The sequence below is a fragment of the Laccaria bicolor genome, genomic scaffold, assembly GCF_000143565.1.
Source record: "Laccaria bicolor S238N-H82 LACBIscaffold_8 genomic scaffold, whole genome shotgun sequence".
NCBI classification, from domain to species: Eukaryota; Fungi; Basidiomycota; class Agaricomycetes; order Agaricales; family Hydnangiaceae; genus Laccaria; species Laccaria bicolor.
This window is the reverse complement of record NW_001889879.1, coordinates 455,991-474,998: the sequence shown is the minus strand read 5'-3', so window position 1 is coordinate 474,998 and position 19,008 is coordinate 455,991. Positions and strand designations below refer to the sequence as shown.

The window sequence follows — 19,008 nt, the reverse complement described above, 5'->3', positions numbered from 1 at the left end:
GGAGGAGGAGGGGGATTGAACGTTGAGAGATCAGTCCTCGTTACACTCCTTGAGGGGTTGGCTGCTGTTGCACAGGCGTCGCAACGTCTCTTGCTTGTCCTTGCATATCCTAGAAAAGGAAGGCTTACTGTCAGCACACATGAGGTAACATGAGAAAAGCCATTCATACCATCCGCTGTTTCTTGATCGGCCTCGGCCGGATTGTCCCCGTTCCAGGTTTAGCATTCACAACAGTGTTGGACGCTGTCCCATTCCCGTTGACAGAAGCCGCACCAACCCCGTTCCCTTTCGACACGCCGTTGATTGGCAAGCCATTCACCCCAACACCGTTGCTATCGTCCCTTTCCCTCTTCTTCCCTCTCTGATCTATCGGATGTGCACTCGTCGGCGTAGCCGTTCTCAGTGGCGTTCCCACTCGTGCGGTAGGTACTTGAACGGGGGGCAGATTAGGTCGAGCTGTAGGGGGAGGGAGCGCCGAAACAGGCGCCGTTGATCCCGGTCGGGGAACGGGCCTTGGATCAACAGTTGATCCAGACTTCGGATTCGTAGAACCTGATTTGAGGACATGCGAGCCTGGGCGTGGAGAACCGCTCGCGAGTGCCGAACGTGGGGTGGATGTACCCCCCGTGCGTGGTGTGGGTGCGTCTGTCGGTCGGAATGTGGAGCCAGTTGCAGATGTAGGTATCGGTACTTGAGTGGGCGGGGGTGGGGTACCAGGCGACAATGCGAGAGCACCAGCTTGTTGGGCTTTTGCAAGGCGTTTGAGCTCTTTCTGCGATCCGAGAAAAGGGAAACAGAGAGGGATAAGTAGCCATTGACGATGGGAGGGAAACCCCGAGAAAAAACACAAGCACACGAACCCGTTTTTTCCTGTCCTCGCGAGCCTGTGCGGATTCCAGAACGAGAGCGTTGATATTCCACTAGATAAGAAGAGAGTTTATTGAACGAAGAAAAGGTGGGGAAGAAGCCACACGTACGCCTTTCAGGCCTTCCGGACTAACGGTGAAAGACTCCCGCTGGGTCCGAGCATCGAACGGCGTGATCTGGAAACGTTGTTTTGGTGGTACAAGCATCGTTGTCGTCAGATAATCGTCTTTCTTCATCGAGTGTTTCCCTATTTCGAAGAATAAAAGACCAAAGACCTCATGCCACAACGGAAAAAACGCACCAGGAACGCCTTTGATGAGGTGTTTATAGCTGTTCTTCTTCTTCTTCTCTCCTTTTCCCCCAGGACCGTCATCGTCATCACCATCTCCCCCATCACCAAGCCCCGTGTCCTCAAGTGAGTGATCAACCCCACCCGAGCCCGACACATCTCTCCCTTTCCCCTTGTCCACACCTCCAGGAGTAACGGGAGCCGGCGTAGTAGGATCAGCGCCGTCAAACCCAGCATCCGAGCCTGATACAGCGGATGGGCGCACGTATTTGTCGTAAGCCGGTAGCAGCTGGAAGCGTTTGAGCAAATCTTGCGTGCTATGAAGGTGCTGCCTTAGAGGAGGTGGAACTGGTAGAAAAAGAGGTGTAAATTCATGTCATTAGACTCGCAACCAAATCAGGATGAGGCACCTGGAGGTGGAAGGAAGAGGAGCGGAGGTTGGGGGTGATGTGGCGTGGATGAGGGCGACGATGAAAAGAACGCCTTGGATGTTGGCTGGGAATTTGAGGGACCAGCTACAGCGTTTGCATGTTCGCCGTTCATAACGGTGAGGGGGAGGTGGTGGAAGACGGCAGCAACGACTCAGACGCCTCGAATGACGTTCAACTGCCTGTTGAAGACGGGAGCGTTGGTAAGAGTTATGATACAACTGAAACGGCCTTGTTTACCCTTGTTGTTTTCTTCCCGATGAAACCGCAATGATTATTAGGATTATTAATTTAGCTCTCTACTCATCCCTGGTAACAATTGGGGCTGGAATTCACGCTTCCATAGTACCCAGGAGATCCCTCGCTCGTCGAGTAATAGTACCCCGCACCCCCACCCCGCAAATCCTTGCTGACACGCGATCGTCCACGTTCAACTTGAACATCTCTTCGTCTTGAGTGCGTCCAAATTACTCGCTTGCCCTTCTTACTTGGCCGAACAGGGTTCCTCACGAGGAGCACCATCACCAACGCGTAAATCAATATGGCTGCAGCCACAAAGAAGATGGCCTTGGGAAATCGAGCAACAGTGTTGCTGTACACCAGCCCGAAGAGCATAGGCTATCAAAACCATCAGCACGGAAAAAGGCAGAGCAAGAAGACCACACACCCCAAGAATCATTTGCCCAACCGATTGCAATACAGCAAACGCTCCAAAAAGTGACCCAGTTCCAACAGCAGTTTCGCTATCCACCACCACCTCCTCCGCCTCTACAGCCGCCGTTCCGGTGTCCAATGCCCTCACCTGCATCAAACAAAGCGCTAAACTGTGAACAGCGGGTATAGATCCACTTCCCAAGCTGTTCATCGATGACGCCAACACAAACAGCGCCTGACTTTGCGCATTGCTCATCTGGGGCATCGTAAAGCTGAATCCCTTATGGTGCCGAAACGCGTCATGCACATGGTACGAAGGTGCCGGAGCGAGCGTAATGAGTGCGTTGGCGACAATATCGATAACCAGTGACCATCGCGTCAGAGTCAGATCAAACGCGATTTCTCGACCAAGTTGGGCACGCGTTGGTTTTGGTTTCTTTCCTTGGGCAGCCTTTGCATTGCCCTTTTTAGCTACAGGCTTTGGCTTGAACAGTGAGATTATAGCTGGGCAGCAAGTCAGATTCGTTAAGGAACCGAAGCCAAAGAAAACTCACTGGGTAGAAGGAGCAGCAAGTACATGGCCCTCGCGCCTCCCAAAAACGAAATATAGTGGCTCAGTTGCTCCGTTCCCCATCCATACACATGCTCAGCATACAGATATTTGATCTGGTACACTCCCTAACAAGACCATGTCAATAGGTCGCGCTCGTGCACAAGCTTGAAGGACTTGCCGTAGAAAGCATGTACCCAATCAACGACGCAGCAAGCAACGTCAAACTCCAATCACGCCTCTTCCTTCCTGGACTGGTTGGATCCATGACCACCACCGGCAAAAATACCGCAAGGGGTTCCAATAATTTGCTTATAACACTCCCTGTCTGTGCTGGTCTTTCATGCACGTCATCCCTCTCATCCCTGATTCCCTCTTCAGAAGCCCTCGCTTTACCTCTACTTGTTCCCCGCGTCCTCGCCACGTACTCCCTCATCGCTTTGTCCTTCTTCTCCTTATCCAGGGACTCCGGAAACACCAAAAGTACCAGAACGAAGTTGATAAAGGAACAAGCGATAGCAACCCAAAACACGGATGTCACCGTCTTTGCCGCGCGTCCTTCCGTCCCTGGGCTAGCTAGGATGGGAATAGGATGCTGTATTAGCCAAGCACCGATACTAGGGCCCAGACTAAAGCCAATATAAAAGACGCCAGCAAAGCGAGAGAATATGTGCGCGCGAGAGCCGCTGGACGTGCAGTCGCTGAGGTATGCAGACGTCGCTGATTGGAGCGTTGACCAACCACCGAGGAGACCTTCAATGAAGGGTGCGAGAAGGAGGAGCTTGTGTCCGTGATGAGAAAGAGGGGACGATGGTGTTGAGACTAGGATGAATATAAGATCCCTGTCAAGAACGTCAGAAAGGGAGGCAAGAAGTAAAGGGATGGTGCGGACGTTAAGAATAAACCAAATGTCGCGATGGCCAATACCGTCGTCCGTCCATGTCGTTCCCCAAAGTGCCCCCACCAACCGGTGGTCAGTGCCGTGAGAAGGCCCATTGTCGTCGTCATTATCATTTGGAGACGCGCTGCGCCAGCTTGAACAGCTGGATCTTCGATACAACGAGAAGATGGGATTTGTCGTGGGTCTTGTGTGTCGTCGTCATTGTCTGCAAGTCCAGAAAGCAAAATGGGGCGGTGGAGGTGGGGGCCAAGTGGGTCTAGAGTGGTGGTATGATGAAGCCATGCGTTTGACTGAGGAAAGACTATGATGGATGATGGATGATGTGTTCGGTTATAACTTGCTTGCTCGCTGCGGACTTTGTTGCATGATAGCTGAGTGAACACTTCTACACGAGGAGCCAGCGTCATTCCGCGCTATTCGAAACAAACGGATTTACATGGCTATCTCCAGGAGCAATTAGATGGACTCACAGTTAACGAAGCCATGACCGCAAAGGGCACAAGCCTAGATAATCGGGTTAGATACCAGGGATCTTGGGTCACTTCAGCACGTACCACAAAGGTCTGGCACGATAGAAAGGTTTTCTTCGAGGGACGACACGCTCTCCCAAAAGTGGCACGCTCTCGTTCTGACTCGACCCGCTGGCCGAACTTGTAGCTTCGGGCTGCATGGCACGATCCCTCTTCTTATAATTGCTTGGAGGCTTGATTGGTTTAGATGCAACGTAAGCTGCTGACGATGAACCTGGTTTACTCGGTGCAGATTTTGGTGATCCTTTGGCCCCCTTGTGCAGCTGAGGTGTAGCAGACGAAGATGCTGCAGACGAATTAAACGACATTGTGTGTGTGGGTGTCGTGCCCGAGATTATGAAGGGGTATGATAAGAGAGCGAGTGACGCGAGTTATTGGCTGTGTTTTGTTGCGTGGGGAGAGGGAGGACGCGAACAATGGTGTGCCATGGGGGAGTCGTGTTGTTTTGAAATAGACGTCCATATTTAGAAAGTAACAAACAGGAACATGATGTCGTCTGCCATCACTGTAGTGGTCCCCTTTACATCCTATCCCCCTTCCTCCCCTCATACCATGCCAAAGTTTCAGCTACGTACCTCGGGTACTTGTTTTACATGTGCCGAAAGTCTTTCAGCAACACTCATGGCTTCCCTGCGTCCTCTCCATAGATGGTTGTAGGGGGATTCGGAGAACCGGATCTACTTCCGCTCCAACGTTTGCAGCGATAACCAACGCCAAGTAAGCTCAATGTCCTATTTTTACTGTGGCGATTGTGTGTCGATCTGATTTTCTTGCGTGGAGTAGCATCATGATATCACTGGTGGCGATGGCAGAATCTCCAACATATCGCCCTTGCCTTTGTCTTGAAGGAGACTAAGTGACGATTATCCAACCCCACTGACGAACAGGCATTCTGTCGCGGCGGAATTGCTGCGGCGCACCTGAGTGCTACTTTATTGGATTTCTTGCTTTGGACATTGATGTCATCTTGATTCGTATCGTGGCGAAGGAGCGCTTGATATGCAATGATTTGAACTTCACGTCTTTCTGGGATTGCTGTCGCGGTCCTCTATCTCTACTATCCCATGGCTATCTATTTGCGCCACGATCCATCGCCATGGCTAATTCCTCAGGATGCCTCGATAATATTACAGCTAAATGCAAAACCCTAGACACCTCCCGAAAATTTCTGGTGTCCGCCTCGCTTTGTGCAAACAACCGCATTTAGCTCAAGTTTAGCTCAATTAGAGCGTGGAGCACTCCATTACATGTCATATACTTGCGTTGGTGGAGGACTTGCGTCATTCGTGCCCGCTTCCTTCCTCAAATGGTTGTTTGCACAAAGCGAGGCGGAGCCAAGAAATTTCTGCAAGGTGTCTAGGGTTTTGCATTCAGCTGTAACGGGCGGCCCCACACTGACAGGAACGCAATTGCCTAAACGTCCTAGGACTGTATCTACCTTGTGCAAAACCTGAAGTCTCAATGTAACGCACTTGAAACATAATTGATGCTCGTCTGGGAATACAGAAACTCTGATATCGCACCCGGGCGCGTCGTCGAGCTAGATAATTAAAAAACCACGGGATTTTCGACAACGGAAACAGAGACTGCCTGCCTGTCCACCGCTTCTCTTCGATTGCAAATTTGGAGGGGATAAATGATTTTTGTTCGTATCTTCTCGTCTCAGCTCTTTTAACAGATTTACCATAAATGATATTTGTCACATCCTTCCTCAAGTTTGTGCTGACAAAGTCGAAGCTCGCCACTGCCAATGTTCCGCAGTCTCCGACACGGATTTCGGCGGTCATAGAGCTATTAGGCGCGCTTCTGGGCGCTATCGCCACTGCACCGCCCTGGCATACTCTGTCATCACCACGCGCCTAGTCATCGGTAAGCACTGTTATTCAGCCTACCTGCAAAGGAGATTGTGCCAAGTTTGGGTGTTCCTATATTTTGATTGCATGACTCAATACATTTCCGACGTGATTTTCTGCTTACTGATCGATTTATTTTTCTTGGAGGCTTGTTTTGTGCATGAGGAAGCCCAGAATCGCACCTCCAGAAGCAGATGACATATCATTTAGGTCCGTTGCGTTGTGCAACATGATGGGAGAAGCAGGAACGGGTCAAAATGTTCACAACCTTCATTGAATTACTTGGGACGCACTTGGGACACGCAAAAGAACACAGAAAGGAATGATGGGCGTTTACTGTGCCAGGACTCGGAGGTGACGCCGTCCGAGACTCCGAGGGGTGAACGAAGAAAAATTAGTAGAATTCCCAGCTCACAGGATAAACCAACGCATGTCTTGCAAAAAAGTCAAGTTTCCATGAGTTTGCAGGAGGCTGCCGTATGTCGGACAGACTCGGTCCGAGCTTGGCGTACTTTATCAGATAACCATGACAATAACACGTGATTGGTTCGTTTTTATCAGATAAGACCAACTTCCACTCCTGCCTAATAACGCCCCCCTCTCTCAGGCAAGCCCTTTAACACCCATCATCATGATAATATTAGAACATGTTCCCTAGCGGACGACTCCCACTCGCCCTAGACTTTTGGACTTTCAGTCTTACAGGAGGACTCTCAGACCTAGTAAATGGAACCAAGAGTTGAAAGCTTCCCAGACGAAGCATCTCTATTACTTCCGAGGGCAAGCACATCTAGAAGAAACCATCACGACTCCTCCATGACTTTCATGCAAAGAGTTCGACGTTTGGATGCTCACCCTTACTGGTTCGTCATTCCGATTTTCTACGGCAAATACACCTAGAAATGTTCCAAATACAGGTTACTCCCAGTAGTTCTGGTGATGTCCATGGCGGTGAGATCGCATTTGCGCGTTTTTCCCCATAGAAGCAGTGACTAACGATCCGACGCAGCGGGGAGTCACCATGTCCCCTCGAATACAAGTATACAAGGCAATTGCCTGCCGAGCGCTGTCAGATGGCTCCCAGGGAGCGGATTTAAATCTCTTGACACTGGCTGGCTGTGGCGATGCAGACGTCCAAGCTCGCGCGGTGCGTATACAAGCTTGTACGTTAGCCTTCAGGTCACATCATGTTCTTTACTCAATCACTTAAATTTGACTATTAGCCGTTGTAACAATCATGAGCGTCCTGAGCGCAATCTCAACTGGGTTTTGGAGTCGTGCTGGTGATGCTCGCGGTCGGAAACCTATCCTATGCGTTTTCATTATTGGGGCGGTCCTTATGTTCGTCCGCCCTCTCGAAACTTTTTTTTATCCAGACAAAACACTTACTGCTAAATAGGGAGGCGGTATTCGTTCTCGTCATGAGACCCCAATCTTTCTTTGGAAAATATGCCGAGCATTTAATTCTCGTCGGTCCCATACTCGAAGGATTTGTTGGTGGACTGTCGACATTCAATGGGGTGGTTCATGCGTAAGAATGCTGCTCACCACCGTCTAGATAAATTCTAATCAGTTGGGCCGTAGGTATGTCTCTGACTGCACGAGACATGGATCTCGGTAGGCATATTTTCTTCTTTTCCGATATTTGTCAACTGACAAACACATAGTTCGAAGATTTTCTCGACAATACAAGGGATCGTTTTTGTCGGCTTGGCAATCGGACCATGGGTAGGATTTTTCTCTACTCGCCCGACCAAATCTTCACGGTTAAAACCTTTTTTTTATTTAGGTCGGTGGTCTCTTCCTCCCGCCAACAGGCTACAACGATGGATTTTTCTTCGTCAGCATCAGCCTTATGCTCGGGACGCTGCTATACGTCCTCTTTATTTGCCCAGAATCTCTGCAGCACCGTCCGGTGGATAATACATATATTCAGGACGAACTGCAATTCAAGACCTCTCCAGTTTTGGTTGCTCGGCGCATGTTCACGAAGTTTATTTCCGCACTGCTATCTCCCATTGCAATGTTTGCTCCAAGGACCGTTCCGGGCCAAGGACCTCGGCCAAATTATAATATGACGTTCTTGGGCTTGGGCCTTTTCATCTATCTTGTTTCTACTGTAAGCCTTTTTGACGACTTTGAGTGGGGTAGATATTGACCCCCGTTTTTAGGGCGTTTACTCCGCCAAGTACCTCTACGCCCAACACGTATATACTTGGACGACTGCCCAGGTATGATCCTTAGTCCTGCTCTTCGCTTTAGAAAAACTAAACCTGCGGACGATAGTTGGGATATTACATGTCGGTATTGTGGATATCTCGAGCATTCAATCTACTTGTCTTCCTTCCAAGTACGTCCTCAAACAAAGTCTTCCAACCCTCATCTCTAAACGCGAAGAGTAGTCGTCATTTCCTACCTCAAGCCCAAACGCACGAGTACTCCAGGGACCAATCCGAACTCGCGTGACATTGGCGCAGAATTGAAGTTTGACCGATACCTAGCTCAAGCGTCGCTAGGAGTAGACGGATTCGCAGATTCACTCGTCGCCATAACGTCAAACAAGTCCCAAGCAACTTTCATTGGGCTTTCTACCCTGTCCTCTTTCACATCTGGGGGGAATCCAGCACTTCATTCCTTGGGTGCGGTTTGTATCCATGCTTGTGGATACGGATCCGAGGTGGGAGCCCTTTTTGGAGCTATTGGAGTTTTATCCGCGATTGCACACACAATTTCGGTGAGTCAACATTGAATTATTTTAATCTACTAAGGCATAGATTCTAACTCACGTCATCTAGCCATACATCTACGCCCTCACATACAGCTCTACAGTAGCCAATTTCCCGCAAGCCATCTTCGTCCTTGCCGCGTGTTTACTCTTCTCCGCCGTTGCCTTGCTGAACCGTGTTCAACCCATCGAAGGGGAGGTTGCGGAACACGAGCCTTCAACAACGGAGGTTGTTTATAGGTCAATACCCGACGTAGAAGGAGACCTCCACGAAGAGCTGGAACCGTGATCGGTGTTGGATTTTCGCCGGCCTTTAGATTGTTACGACTTGTTCCTCCCCCCCATCATTGCCCCAGTATCATAACTGATCGCTGTAAATCGTTGTACCTTCAAATGCCTTGTATTCTTATCATCTCCTGTTCGACGGGAGCTAGTGAGACTTCAACTTCTGACTGTGACTGAACACGCAGACTTAAGGGCTGGTATGTTGTAACCCTCAGCAACCTGTCCTTGTTTAGCATTTATTCACAATACCGAAAGAATACATTCAGCCCTTGTCCTAAGTGTCTAAAAAGTACAGGCGTATGACGATGACGACGTTACGCTGTGGTGAACAACTCCAGATGCATATTTACAAGGGGAGATATCGATGAAGCGCCAAAATGTTTGACAAACATAGTGCATCTTGGTCCACGCAATCCACTTGCGAGGTATTACCTTCATAGAGCTTCGTCGAAATGTCGGATACGCGATTCCCATTTGATTCGAAGTACTTATTCTAGCTTCGCGCCCTAAAATCTCGGAGCGACGATGTGTCAATGACGTCAGCGCATTTTCTTGCCAGAGAAGCGTCGAGATGATGTTCATTTATCCGATATTTGAAGGTCTCTGAGTGGCCATCAACGCAGCTGCATATGGATTTCCTGACACGATTTCGTTCTTCAAGTTAGCAGGGAAAAGGTGATGAGTTGGAATGACGTACGAGATCTCCAACTCGAGAGGGGCGATGACGGACCAGCACTGGATGAAGGGTTCAATGTAGACGTGTTCTCCGTCGAAGAGAAGGAGGCCCCACTGTCGCTGGAAGGTGAAGGCAGCGGCATGTCAGGGAGCGTCTTATCGTTCAGCTCTATGTTGTAAAAATAAGTCGGAGCTGGTGAAGCAGCCAAGTTGCGGGGCGTGGCGGCTGGAGGCGGTGTGGTAGAGTTTGATGCTGGAGTATCGGAGGCGGGTAGGGTAGGAACGGGATCGGCAGTGACCGTATCGTAGCTGGGTGGCCGGCTGGCAGCTTCTTGAGCAGCCACACTCTCAAACGTGGCCCGCCTGTAGTGGTATAGCTCGTTACGGCTGTGGGCCAGCTTTCGTGACGCTGATGTTATCTTTGTACCCGCTACTTTAGCTCGATCGATTGCTGCGTTGGCTTCTGTTTTAATCTATAGTACACCATCAGGTAAGGTAAGGCGGAGGATTGAAAGTCGAGAACAAGCACAAACCCTATTATTTGCTAGCAAGACTTGAGCTGCTGAAGTCTTGATCCTGTCTATGGAGCTGATGTGATAGGACCAAAAGAACGACGGGAGGAGACGTACTGAAAACTTGAATATCTGAGTAATAGTTGTCAAAGAAGAAATCGGTCATCATCCTACTTTGCCCGTGAATGAATAGTTTTGGGTTCAAAGAAGAGGTGCATACTGAGCAGCGGATACGTTGACACGCCCAACGGGTTGAACGTGTCTGGATGCTCGCCTCGCCTGTTCTACTAGCATTTCCGCTTGATCTGCATAGGCCTGAGCGCTCCTCAACGCACTACGTTCCATCATATCGCTCATACTGAAACCGCAATGTCAATCCTAAGGCTCGCAATGCAATAGCCGTGCAGACTCACTTGAAAACGCCTCCACCACCCCACATGTCTAAAATCCTTCCTTGAGTATCCTGCCAGAAATAGTCATGCAATGATAGCTCACCGTTACGAGATAACTGTAGTGCTTGCTGCATATTAGTTTGGCACGCATCCATAGTCCTGGCAGCTCTTGCCAAGATCTCAGCGGCGCGGCTCTCAGAATTCAGAGTCGATTGCAGCTTCTCGTATTTTTGTTGGGCCTCTATGACTGCATATTCGAGCTGGTCTTCTTCAGGGAAGGCTGTCATGGAAAATGAGCATTGCCCAACGTATATCATTAAAACTCCAAACGTACACTCTGAGGGACCTTCGAAAATGCGGGTATATAATGCATCGAGCTCAACATGAAGGCACCTCCGTTCCTCCGCCTTTCGAGACAAGTCCTCTTGCTGATGTACATTCAGTTCCTGTAATCACGAAGAATAACAACCATACTCACTTCAAGCTTAGCCTCGTTCAAAAGCCCTTGGATTACATTATGCTTGTCGCGTTCCGACATCTCCTTCTCCAACGCTTCCACATACTCCCTTCAAAGAAACCTCGTCAACAAAAACAATCCAAGAAAGCCAAGTAAACACTCAACATACCGTTCTTCTTTACTCTCCTTCGCCTCATAAAGCTCCTTCCGCCCCGTCAACTTATGCGCCAGCCTTCGAGCCGTAGAGTCCCTCAACGTCTCGTGTTCCTTCCTCTCCTTCTTCGTCCTCTTGTTGAGCGCTAAAACCTTCTCGGCGCTTTGCACCTTCTGGTTCTCCAAATCCGCAACATACGCAGCCTGGTGCTCCAACGCCGATGCGACATAGTCGAGTTTCGATATGGAGGTGAGTAGCCTGCCGTGATACTCCGCGTTGGCTACGATGGCTTCTGTGGGTGTCATTTCGTCCGACATGGGTAAAGGGCGCTAGGAGAACTTGACTGCGTAGATGTGAATGGTATCGTTTTTATATTTATAGGATATTATTATCATGCCACGATGCCTGGTCCCAGGTTCGGGTATAGGCGGATTTTGTTTCCACTCGGGCGGCACTTGGGCGGCATTTGCGATCGAGACACCATTCCGATGTGGACTGCCTTCTTTACAACCTATGTATGGCGTATAGCATCTTTCAATTATAATTGATGTAAGCGGCCCGAGGTATGGATTCGTCGGTTACTTGCTGTGGGGTAGACTCACAAGCAGTGGTTGTGACTTGTGTATCGAATTTGAGAGTCTATGCGGCTACGACTCGGAGTCAGCACAAGAACAGCAAAACGTAAATATAGAACTTCACAAGTCACATTGCAAGGTTATGTATAACATCGTACAGGTATTTAGAGACAAATATTGGTACAAGACGAACGCCTACGGTCTTCAAGTTATTATTCAGAAGCCACGCACGAAAAAAGTCCAACCAGTCAGCTAAAAGTACAATCAGATTTTGACAGCAAAAAGCGAAAGCGAACCCCAAGTCCACAAGGTTTCAGATTTCTTCTCCCATGCTCCCTCCCACACACCGCGTTCACTCGAGCCCAAACCTCTCCTTCACCTTCGCAACATGCATCTCATCACAACACTCATCCAAACACTCAAACTCCTGCTGCAACTCCCAAACCTTAATAACCGTGTCCAACCCCAACTTCTGCCCATCCTCCAACGTCATCGCCTGCCTCCTGATACACAGTTCCTTGTACGCGGGAACATACCACTCTTTGACGGCGTACTTCTTCGCGAGGAGGATCCGGTCCGTTGGGCCCGTGAGTTTCTCCAGTTCTTTGATGGCGCGCTGGCGGAGCTGGGTGAATACCCATTTAGTGGAGAGAGTGAGGACTGAGGTCCATTCGGCGGTCGTCTTGAGGTCGGGTTCGCTGAGGTTACTGATGGGGGGAAGGAATCACTCAGTTAGTAAGAGCAGTAAGTCGATAGATAGGAAAACAACTCACAGAGGGTAAAACACCGAAAGCAAACGCTCGAAATCTGTCCTAGTCACATCCTGGAGGAAAATCGGATCCACGGTCGCAGCGCCAGAATAGGGCGGGTACGACTGCAAAAGCGTCTGGAAGAAACTCGAGTGCTGGTCAAAGAAGTACCGGTGGACTTTGTAAGTCACATCTTCAACCTAAAAAGAGTGTAAGAAGAATCAGAATTCTGTGTGTAAGTGTCAAGCGATAGAACAAAACTTGCCTTGAATAAAACAGTTCCATCGGGGAACGTGAACCTCGGGTGGTAGTTGAGTAGGGGTCTTGGAGGAAGTTCCCTGCGCCTGGGAGTGGAGCCGGGCCAGGTGTGCTGCCAAGGAGTAACATTGACCGACTGCTGCCCGAAAGGAACAGGAGGCTGCTGCCAGGGAGTAGGATTGATCGGGACCAAGATAGGTGGAGGATGCTGGCTCAAGGTCGAACCATTATTGGCCGCCATCTGCTGCCGCCTGAGAGAAGCAGCAGCATAGACCTGCTCCATGGGAGTACCCTGTGGCTGTTGTTGCTGCCACGGCCCATTGATAGACTGCTGCCAAGGCGTATTGACCGACTGCGACTGCCATGGAGCAGAAGAAGTCGGTGGTTGTTGCCAAGACTGCCACGAAGCAGAACTGGGCTGCTGCTGCCACGGAGCAGGAGCCAATGGCTGCCAGGGCGTATGCGCTCCAGGTGTCTGCAACAACCACGGCGTAGCAGAACTGCTCGACCAAGGCGTAGACGCGTTGACCGTCGACTGCTGCTGCTGCTGGCCCCAAGCTGTAGAGGTAGGCTGCTGCTGGCCCCAAGCCGTAGAGCCAGGCTGCTGCTGACCCCAAGCCGTAGAGCCAGGCTGCTGCATAGAACCACTACCAAGCTGCTGAGCATGCGCGCTACAAACTCTCGGTCCAGCATTGATCTGATTCCCAGTCGGCAGCGACAAAGGAGGTACCAAACGAAGCTGCGACGCAGCTGCCGACGGCGGCCACGATAAACTGGGCAAGTACCAGCTTGGAGTCGACATCACGGGAGCAGGGATCGGGCCGAGGGACGGGGTGTGGTAGTAGCCTGGTCTGCTGGCAGGAGTCGTGTCGGATGGATGCCTAGCGCTGTTGGTGTTGGTGGTGGTGGTAGGATTCGCCCTTGGCGTGGCTTGAGCAAACGAATAAGACCCAGGTGTATTGGTATTGACACCACCATGACCCATGTGTTCCCACATCGACGACGTTGGGGGCGGCACACCCCGCTGTCCTGCCATCACACTGGGGGGAGCAAGAGGAGGAGGCGAAGGCAGCGGAGGAGTATCCCAAAACGGGGGCTCAGAAGTCGAATTACTGCCATAACTATGTGGTTGAGCGTTATCTTGCGCACTCGAACCTCCAGCAGGCGGGAATGTCTCGGGGGAGTGATAATACTGGTTAGGTGCGAACCGGGTTCTCTTTGGGAAGGTTGGAGTCGGATTGGGGCTGGGGCTGGGGGTACTCACGGACCTAGGTAAAGGTGGCCTACGAGGGGTGTCGTCTGTCCGAGTGGGAGATGCGTCCGTGACTGTGCGATCCGCACGAGAGGAGGGAGCACCCGTACGAGGGGCAGGAGCACTTGTCCTAGAAGACGGAGCAGGCGGAATACGAATGGGGAGAGTCGGTGCGGAAAACGTAGGCGACCAACTTGGACTGGGAGTCGCAGTGCTTATGGTGCTTCCCTCAAAGAGGCCAAAGTTCGGAGGAGGCAGGTACGGCTCATGCACCGAGTATGTCCGCCCGTTGTTGAACCTTCCAGAGCCAGGCGAGTGGGATGGTGCACGTGGGGTAGCAAAGATCCTGCCAGACGACGAGCTGCTCGCGCTCGAAAGTGGACGAACTGGAGATATTTCTCTGGACCTTGGCGCTCTACCTGCATGCCTGTTTTTGATTATTAATGAGTCAATGTGCATCAGTTCGAGTAAGCTTGACATGTACCTATCGTTGGTGTTGCTTTGATAAGGCGATGGCGTGGGCCGAGTGTAGCTGAGATACGACGTATCGCTGGGCGGGCGGGGCGGCACACCAACAGGATACGGAGTGGGGCTGAAAGTCCCCGTGTGCATCAAGGGAGGCGCAATGTATCGGTCCATGAACCAACTAGGTAATGCAGGCGGTCTCGTCGACGGCCGTGGTTGCTGCTGCGGGGGTGGTGTATTCGCCGGTTCTGTGAGCACAGCTGAATCCTCCATGTAGGCAGGCGGTTCGGGCGAAGGCGTGGGAGGTGGAGAGACTGTTATAGAGGCAGCCTGCATCCTCTCTACCAGCGAGCCAAACTCTTGTCTGGGTGGAGTAGGGACTTGAGAAGATTGGGATTGACTGGGAGGCGAGAACAAAGAGTGGGACGAAGAAGATGGTTGAGACGAAAGGATCTGCTGTAAATCAAGAGGCGGCTTGGGTTCCTTTGGGCTTTCACGCTGTTGAGGTTGAGCGTCCTGCATGCGGATGCCGAGAACAGAGGCCACATCGCTGGGACTCATCTCTGTGCCCCACGAGTTCCGGACAAAGAGTGGCATAACGACTGTAGCTGGGTTGGTCGATGCTGGGGACGGCGTGCGGATGCTTTGGGAAGTTGCAGAGTCGGGTGGGAAGGAGGAGCGTGTGAGGAGTGGCACGGCGGTGCTACGATGAGGGGCAGGAGAAATGGAGCGAGAAGGGCTGGCAGGGCGAGAATGATCATTGGGCATGAGGACGCTGATGTCGCTGGAGTCGCTGTCGTCAAAGTCAGAGGTGTCGTTCCAGTCGATGACTGTGGGCACTGGCGACGGTGTTAAACTGTCTAGTGGGACATACGAGGTATAGCTACAACGATACATGGCTGTGGGTGCTGCGAAGAGAGAGCGCCTACAGTAGTTAGGTGGGCGTTTTGAACAGCACTCCAGGATGCTGTACAACTCCCAGGGCCTTTTAAGCGGTCTTTTCGGACCTCACGTGCACTCTTTACACCTTTTAAAATAGGTCATGAGTCAGTACATATAGTAAATCGTTAAATATTCCAAGGTAGAGGAGGGCTATACAAGCCCACTCGCCGCCATTTTCACAGTGTCCCCAATAGCTCGAACAACTTCACCCCACACTTTAACAACAATTCCACCCTCAGATGTACCACCGACCTGCAGCCTCCTTCGGACCAAATCTGCATTGCTAGCTTGTCCCTTCCCACCCAACACCTGCTGCCGTCGCCGGTGTCGTATGCGCAACAAGAATGAAATCAGAGGAAACAACACAAATAATATAATAAAAGTCGTCAATTTCGACGTTGTGAGGTATGGCGCCAACGAAGCTTTGATCACGGCGTACGTCGTTAGACTGGGTGGCTGCACGAATGATTGAACATGGGCACGCGGAGAGGATGATGTCATCGAGCTGTGTGATGTGGATGACGAATTCATCCTGCGCGATTTTGTACCGTTCGGTATCCTGGGTAACTGGGAGGAACGCGGAGTAGCGGTGGTATCGGACGAGAGAGACGTGGTCGATGATGATGCTTGCGCGAGAGACGTGAGTCCATTGGTGCGTGGAACAACGGTATGTGTGGATGTCGTTGAAAGAGAGGAGGACGAGGAGGACGAGGAAGGGGAGTACGGTCGAGAAGGAGGGGCAGACGAGGATGATGATGACGGTAACGACCTAGGTCGACGCGATTCCATAGTCTGATTAAATAGCATATTGAGATCGCTTCTCAAAAGCTAATTTGAGCTGGGTCAGAAGAAAAAAACAAGGATAGGGGTAAGTGCGTACCTCTCGACGCTCAACAAGTAGTTCTCCTTCATACTGGAGAAACTCTTTCGCATAATCCCACTGTTCCAATTTCGGCAGGATATGGAGACAATACAATTCCAAAACCTTCTCATATCCATCACCGTCCGGTTCGGCGTCTGAACAATCATTCAAGAGGTAACGAGGTTCTCTCCGCGCAAGCCAATCCTCCACCATCGCCCTACCAACATCCGGGCAATCCACCTTCAAACTCGAACACAACAGCGTAATAAGCACCTGTGAAGGCAAATACACAGAATTCGAAGTAGCCTGGGACGCGGGTGTGAAAAGCATCACAGAACGGCTATAGCTCGCTGAAATCAAAGCCTGAGGCGACTCCATGAGATTAGCACAAAGGGGTCCCGGTAAGGCCTTGTGCGAAGGAGGCGGCGAGGCATAAACGGTAGTTTCCAGCGTGATCCGAAGAATGTCCCATTTCCGACGAAATTCAGCCAGTGGGTCTGGAAGTACGCTCGGAGGAATGAGAAGAGAAAAGGCGGATTGGATGAGGGAATAAGTTAGAGAAATATCGCGATGGAGGAAGGCGCGAGCTGCACGGGTGTATAAGGAACGCAGAGTAGCTGCCGTGGTGCCCGTGTTTGCCAGTGGTGTTGAAGACGTTTCTTCCAAGGACGGTGCGGTCATGACAGCCGCTTTGACTGTGATATGCTTGGAGACCGACCGCTTTGAGACCGTTGTCGTCGCTGTTGGCATTGAGGAAGAGTGCAAATTTGGCTGGTTGACGGTAAAGTGAGTCGGCAACTGCGATTTCACATGTACCGGTCCCATATAGATAGTTCCCACGCTACTTTGGCCAATTACATCGCAGACTTTTTGCAACGGACTCATCCAAAGGCTGGATTTCAGCCTGATAACTTTGGTTCCTTGCAACTAATGCTCTCCATCGGTGTATTGGACTACTTCACTGCCATGCTCATGGACCAACATCTTTAGCGTCGAAGAACACCAATTGCACAGGTTCTTCGGTGCACAATGCCAAGATGCAGCTCTGCAATAATCAAGACAGTGCTCTTGCTCTCTGAAATGTCCTCTTACGTGGTTCACAGCTGGTTTTTCGGCGAACTACAGCTACAGCTTGGGATGTGAATCTCTGTTCCCGATGTCAACCGAATGCAGCTCTTCCATGGATCCAGCGGAGAATGCGGCCAGACAATAATCTTGCTCTTTTCCCGCTCAAAATATATTTTCGGCCCCAGTGTCGTCTAATCACGACTCCAGCTCGCATCACAACTGGCAACCTGAACAATGCTCCAGCGGACGGGGACTCGCCCTTCGCAATCGAAGAGGTACCAAGATCACCCGAATAAGAGGATGCAACAGGTATCTCACCTTTCGAACTTCTCTCCCTTGTACACCAGATTAATGATGCTTGAGACTCCATGTTTTCGTTGAAAGCCTGGCGGAAAGCCCAAGGAAGCCTCGTTATCTACATCTTTCTTCATCCCTGCTCACATCGAGGAAGCTTGGGACGCACTTGCTGAGGAACCTTTGTCGAACGCCCCGTAGGAGGAAGCCTTGTCATCTACATCCTCTTCTACATAACACTACCCATTTCCCGTACTCAGTGTACTTGGAGGAAGCTTGGCAGGACGCCACCCATGAATCCCCAATATAAACCTCGGGGCGTCTTATACGTCCTTGATTTCCAATGGCACAGTGAGGACCTCGCATGATGAACCTGTCTGGAAGCCTTCCATGTCGACTTTACATGGTGACCTGCACGCCAGTGAAAGTACGAATGGAATGGACGCGGAGTTTGTCTTTCAGCTGACGAGATGGAACATTGCTCAAGTGAGCGTTGACGGGCTTTGGGGAGTCAAAGGGGTTGAAAATTTCCCATTCCTCTCACTCAAGAAGACATCTCCCCTGGTCTGGGTTTCGATGCCGCAATGAGGCGTCAGAATGATGGACTCTTGAAAGGGAGGTCGACATTCTTTCAGGAACGGAAGATGTGAAGATCATTACTGCAAGGGCGACGGACATGAACTAGCATCTCGGACCGTACTCAAATTCAAGGTGGCCGGACACCCTCGTACAGGCGCAATATCATTCAGCATCATGAAACGCAAATCGAGGGAATCGACGATGAAATTTTACCCATCGCTGATGAGAATTCGCGCGACAAGCAAGGAGGATACATAATGAGGGGTAATTGAACAACCTTTATCATATTTTCTTCGTAGGTCGGAGAGACGATATTCACGTTAGGTACGTACTGCTTTACATATGTTGATGGAAATATCTTATTAATGGACTTTTTTAGCTGTAAATCTCGGAATTGGAAAGCGAAGCATAGGAAACCCTCTAAAAAAAGGTCCTTCAAGGGGACTCAGCTCCGAGTCTCCCAGAGTAGCGTTGGACTACATTGGTACTAATCTCCGAGCCCATTTGACACGCGATTCTGAAGCCGCCAGTGCCATGCTGGTTTAATAGATAACATTGAATAGGCGCTAGCGTCTCGAATTCTCGTGGTCAGCTAAATTTGTCGACCCAGGTTGAAGACCGGAGCATCGGCACATGTTGCGAAATTTGTCGTTGGTATGTATACACCGACGAGGCACCAGAGAGCTATCATG

General features: G+C 50.7%; 5 protein-coding genes across 5 annotated transcripts; 1 reads left to right on the top strand and 4 right to left on the bottom strand.

Annotated features, from left to right (window-relative positions):
* Positions 1 to 40: 40 nt before the first annotated feature.
* On the bottom strand, positions 41 to 1,699 carry LACBIDRAFT_317963 (uncharacterized protein; the record flags this gene model as incomplete). The annotated part of the gene is made up of 6 exons (XM_001879149.1): positions 41 to 109; positions 170 to 772; positions 861 to 920; positions 978 to 1,114; positions 1,169 to 1,504; positions 1,567 to 1,699. 6 exons carry the CDS (start codon positions 1,697 to 1,699, stop codon positions 41 to 43), a joined length of 1,338 nt encoding a protein of 445 aa, XP_001879184.1.
* Positions 1,700 to 1,887: 188 nt separating this feature from the next.
* LACBIDRAFT_317962 (uncharacterized protein) lies at positions 1,888 to 4,527 on the bottom strand (the record flags this gene model as incomplete). The annotated part of the gene is made up of 7 exons (XM_001879148.1): positions 1,888 to 2,202; positions 2,252 to 2,742; positions 2,793 to 2,916; positions 2,970 to 3,630; positions 3,681 to 4,102; positions 4,160 to 4,193; positions 4,244 to 4,527. 7 exons carry the CDS (start codon positions 4,525 to 4,527, stop codon positions 1,888 to 1,890), a joined length of 2,331 nt encoding a protein of 776 aa, XP_001879183.1.
* Positions 4,528 to 6,798: 2,271 nt separating this feature from the next.
* On the top strand, positions 6,799 to 9,086 carry LACBIDRAFT_317961 (uncharacterized protein; the record flags this gene model as incomplete). The annotated part of the gene is made up of 12 exons (XM_001879391.1): positions 6,799 to 6,935; positions 6,990 to 7,023; positions 7,082 to 7,235; positions 7,296 to 7,413; positions 7,472 to 7,603; positions 7,657 to 7,689; positions 7,740 to 7,800; positions 7,862 to 8,191; positions 8,244 to 8,303; positions 8,359 to 8,422; positions 8,475 to 8,806; positions 8,868 to 9,086. 12 exons carry the CDS (start codon positions 6,799 to 6,801, stop codon positions 9,084 to 9,086), a joined length of 1,674 nt encoding a protein of 557 aa, XP_001879426.1.
* A 578-nt stretch (positions 9,087 to 9,664) lies between these two features.
* Positions 9,665 to 11,589, bottom strand: LACBIDRAFT_317960 (uncharacterized protein; the record flags this gene model as incomplete). The annotated part of the gene is made up of 10 exons (XM_001879147.1): positions 9,665 to 9,720; positions 9,780 to 10,230; positions 10,291 to 10,337; positions 10,387 to 10,439; positions 10,490 to 10,627; positions 10,683 to 10,710; positions 10,765 to 10,941; positions 10,996 to 11,089; positions 11,140 to 11,227; positions 11,288 to 11,589. The coding sequence occupies 10 exons, from the start codon at positions 11,587 to 11,589 to the stop codon at positions 9,665 to 9,667; spliced, it is 1,434 nt and encodes a 477-aa protein (XP_001879182.1).
* A 74-nt stretch (positions 11,590 to 11,663) lies between these two features.
* On the bottom strand, positions 11,664 to 17,151 carry LACBIDRAFT_293695 (uncharacterized protein; the record flags this gene model as incomplete). Its single annotated transcript, XM_001879146.1, has 12 exons — positions 16,394 to 17,151; positions 15,953 to 16,282; positions 15,678 to 15,825; positions 15,584 to 15,598; positions 14,591 to 15,431; positions 14,119 to 14,533; positions 12,874 to 14,070; positions 12,621 to 12,796; positions 12,227 to 12,554; positions 12,079 to 12,099; positions 11,875 to 11,919; positions 11,664 to 11,783 (listed from the first exon to the last, which is right to left on the bottom strand). Exons 1-12 carry the CDS (start codon positions 17,123 to 17,125, stop codon positions 11,664 to 11,666), a joined length of 4,368 nt encoding a protein of 1,455 aa, XP_001879181.1. The 5' UTR covers positions 17,126 to 17,151.
* Positions 17,152 to 19,008: the final 1,857 nt, after the last annotated feature.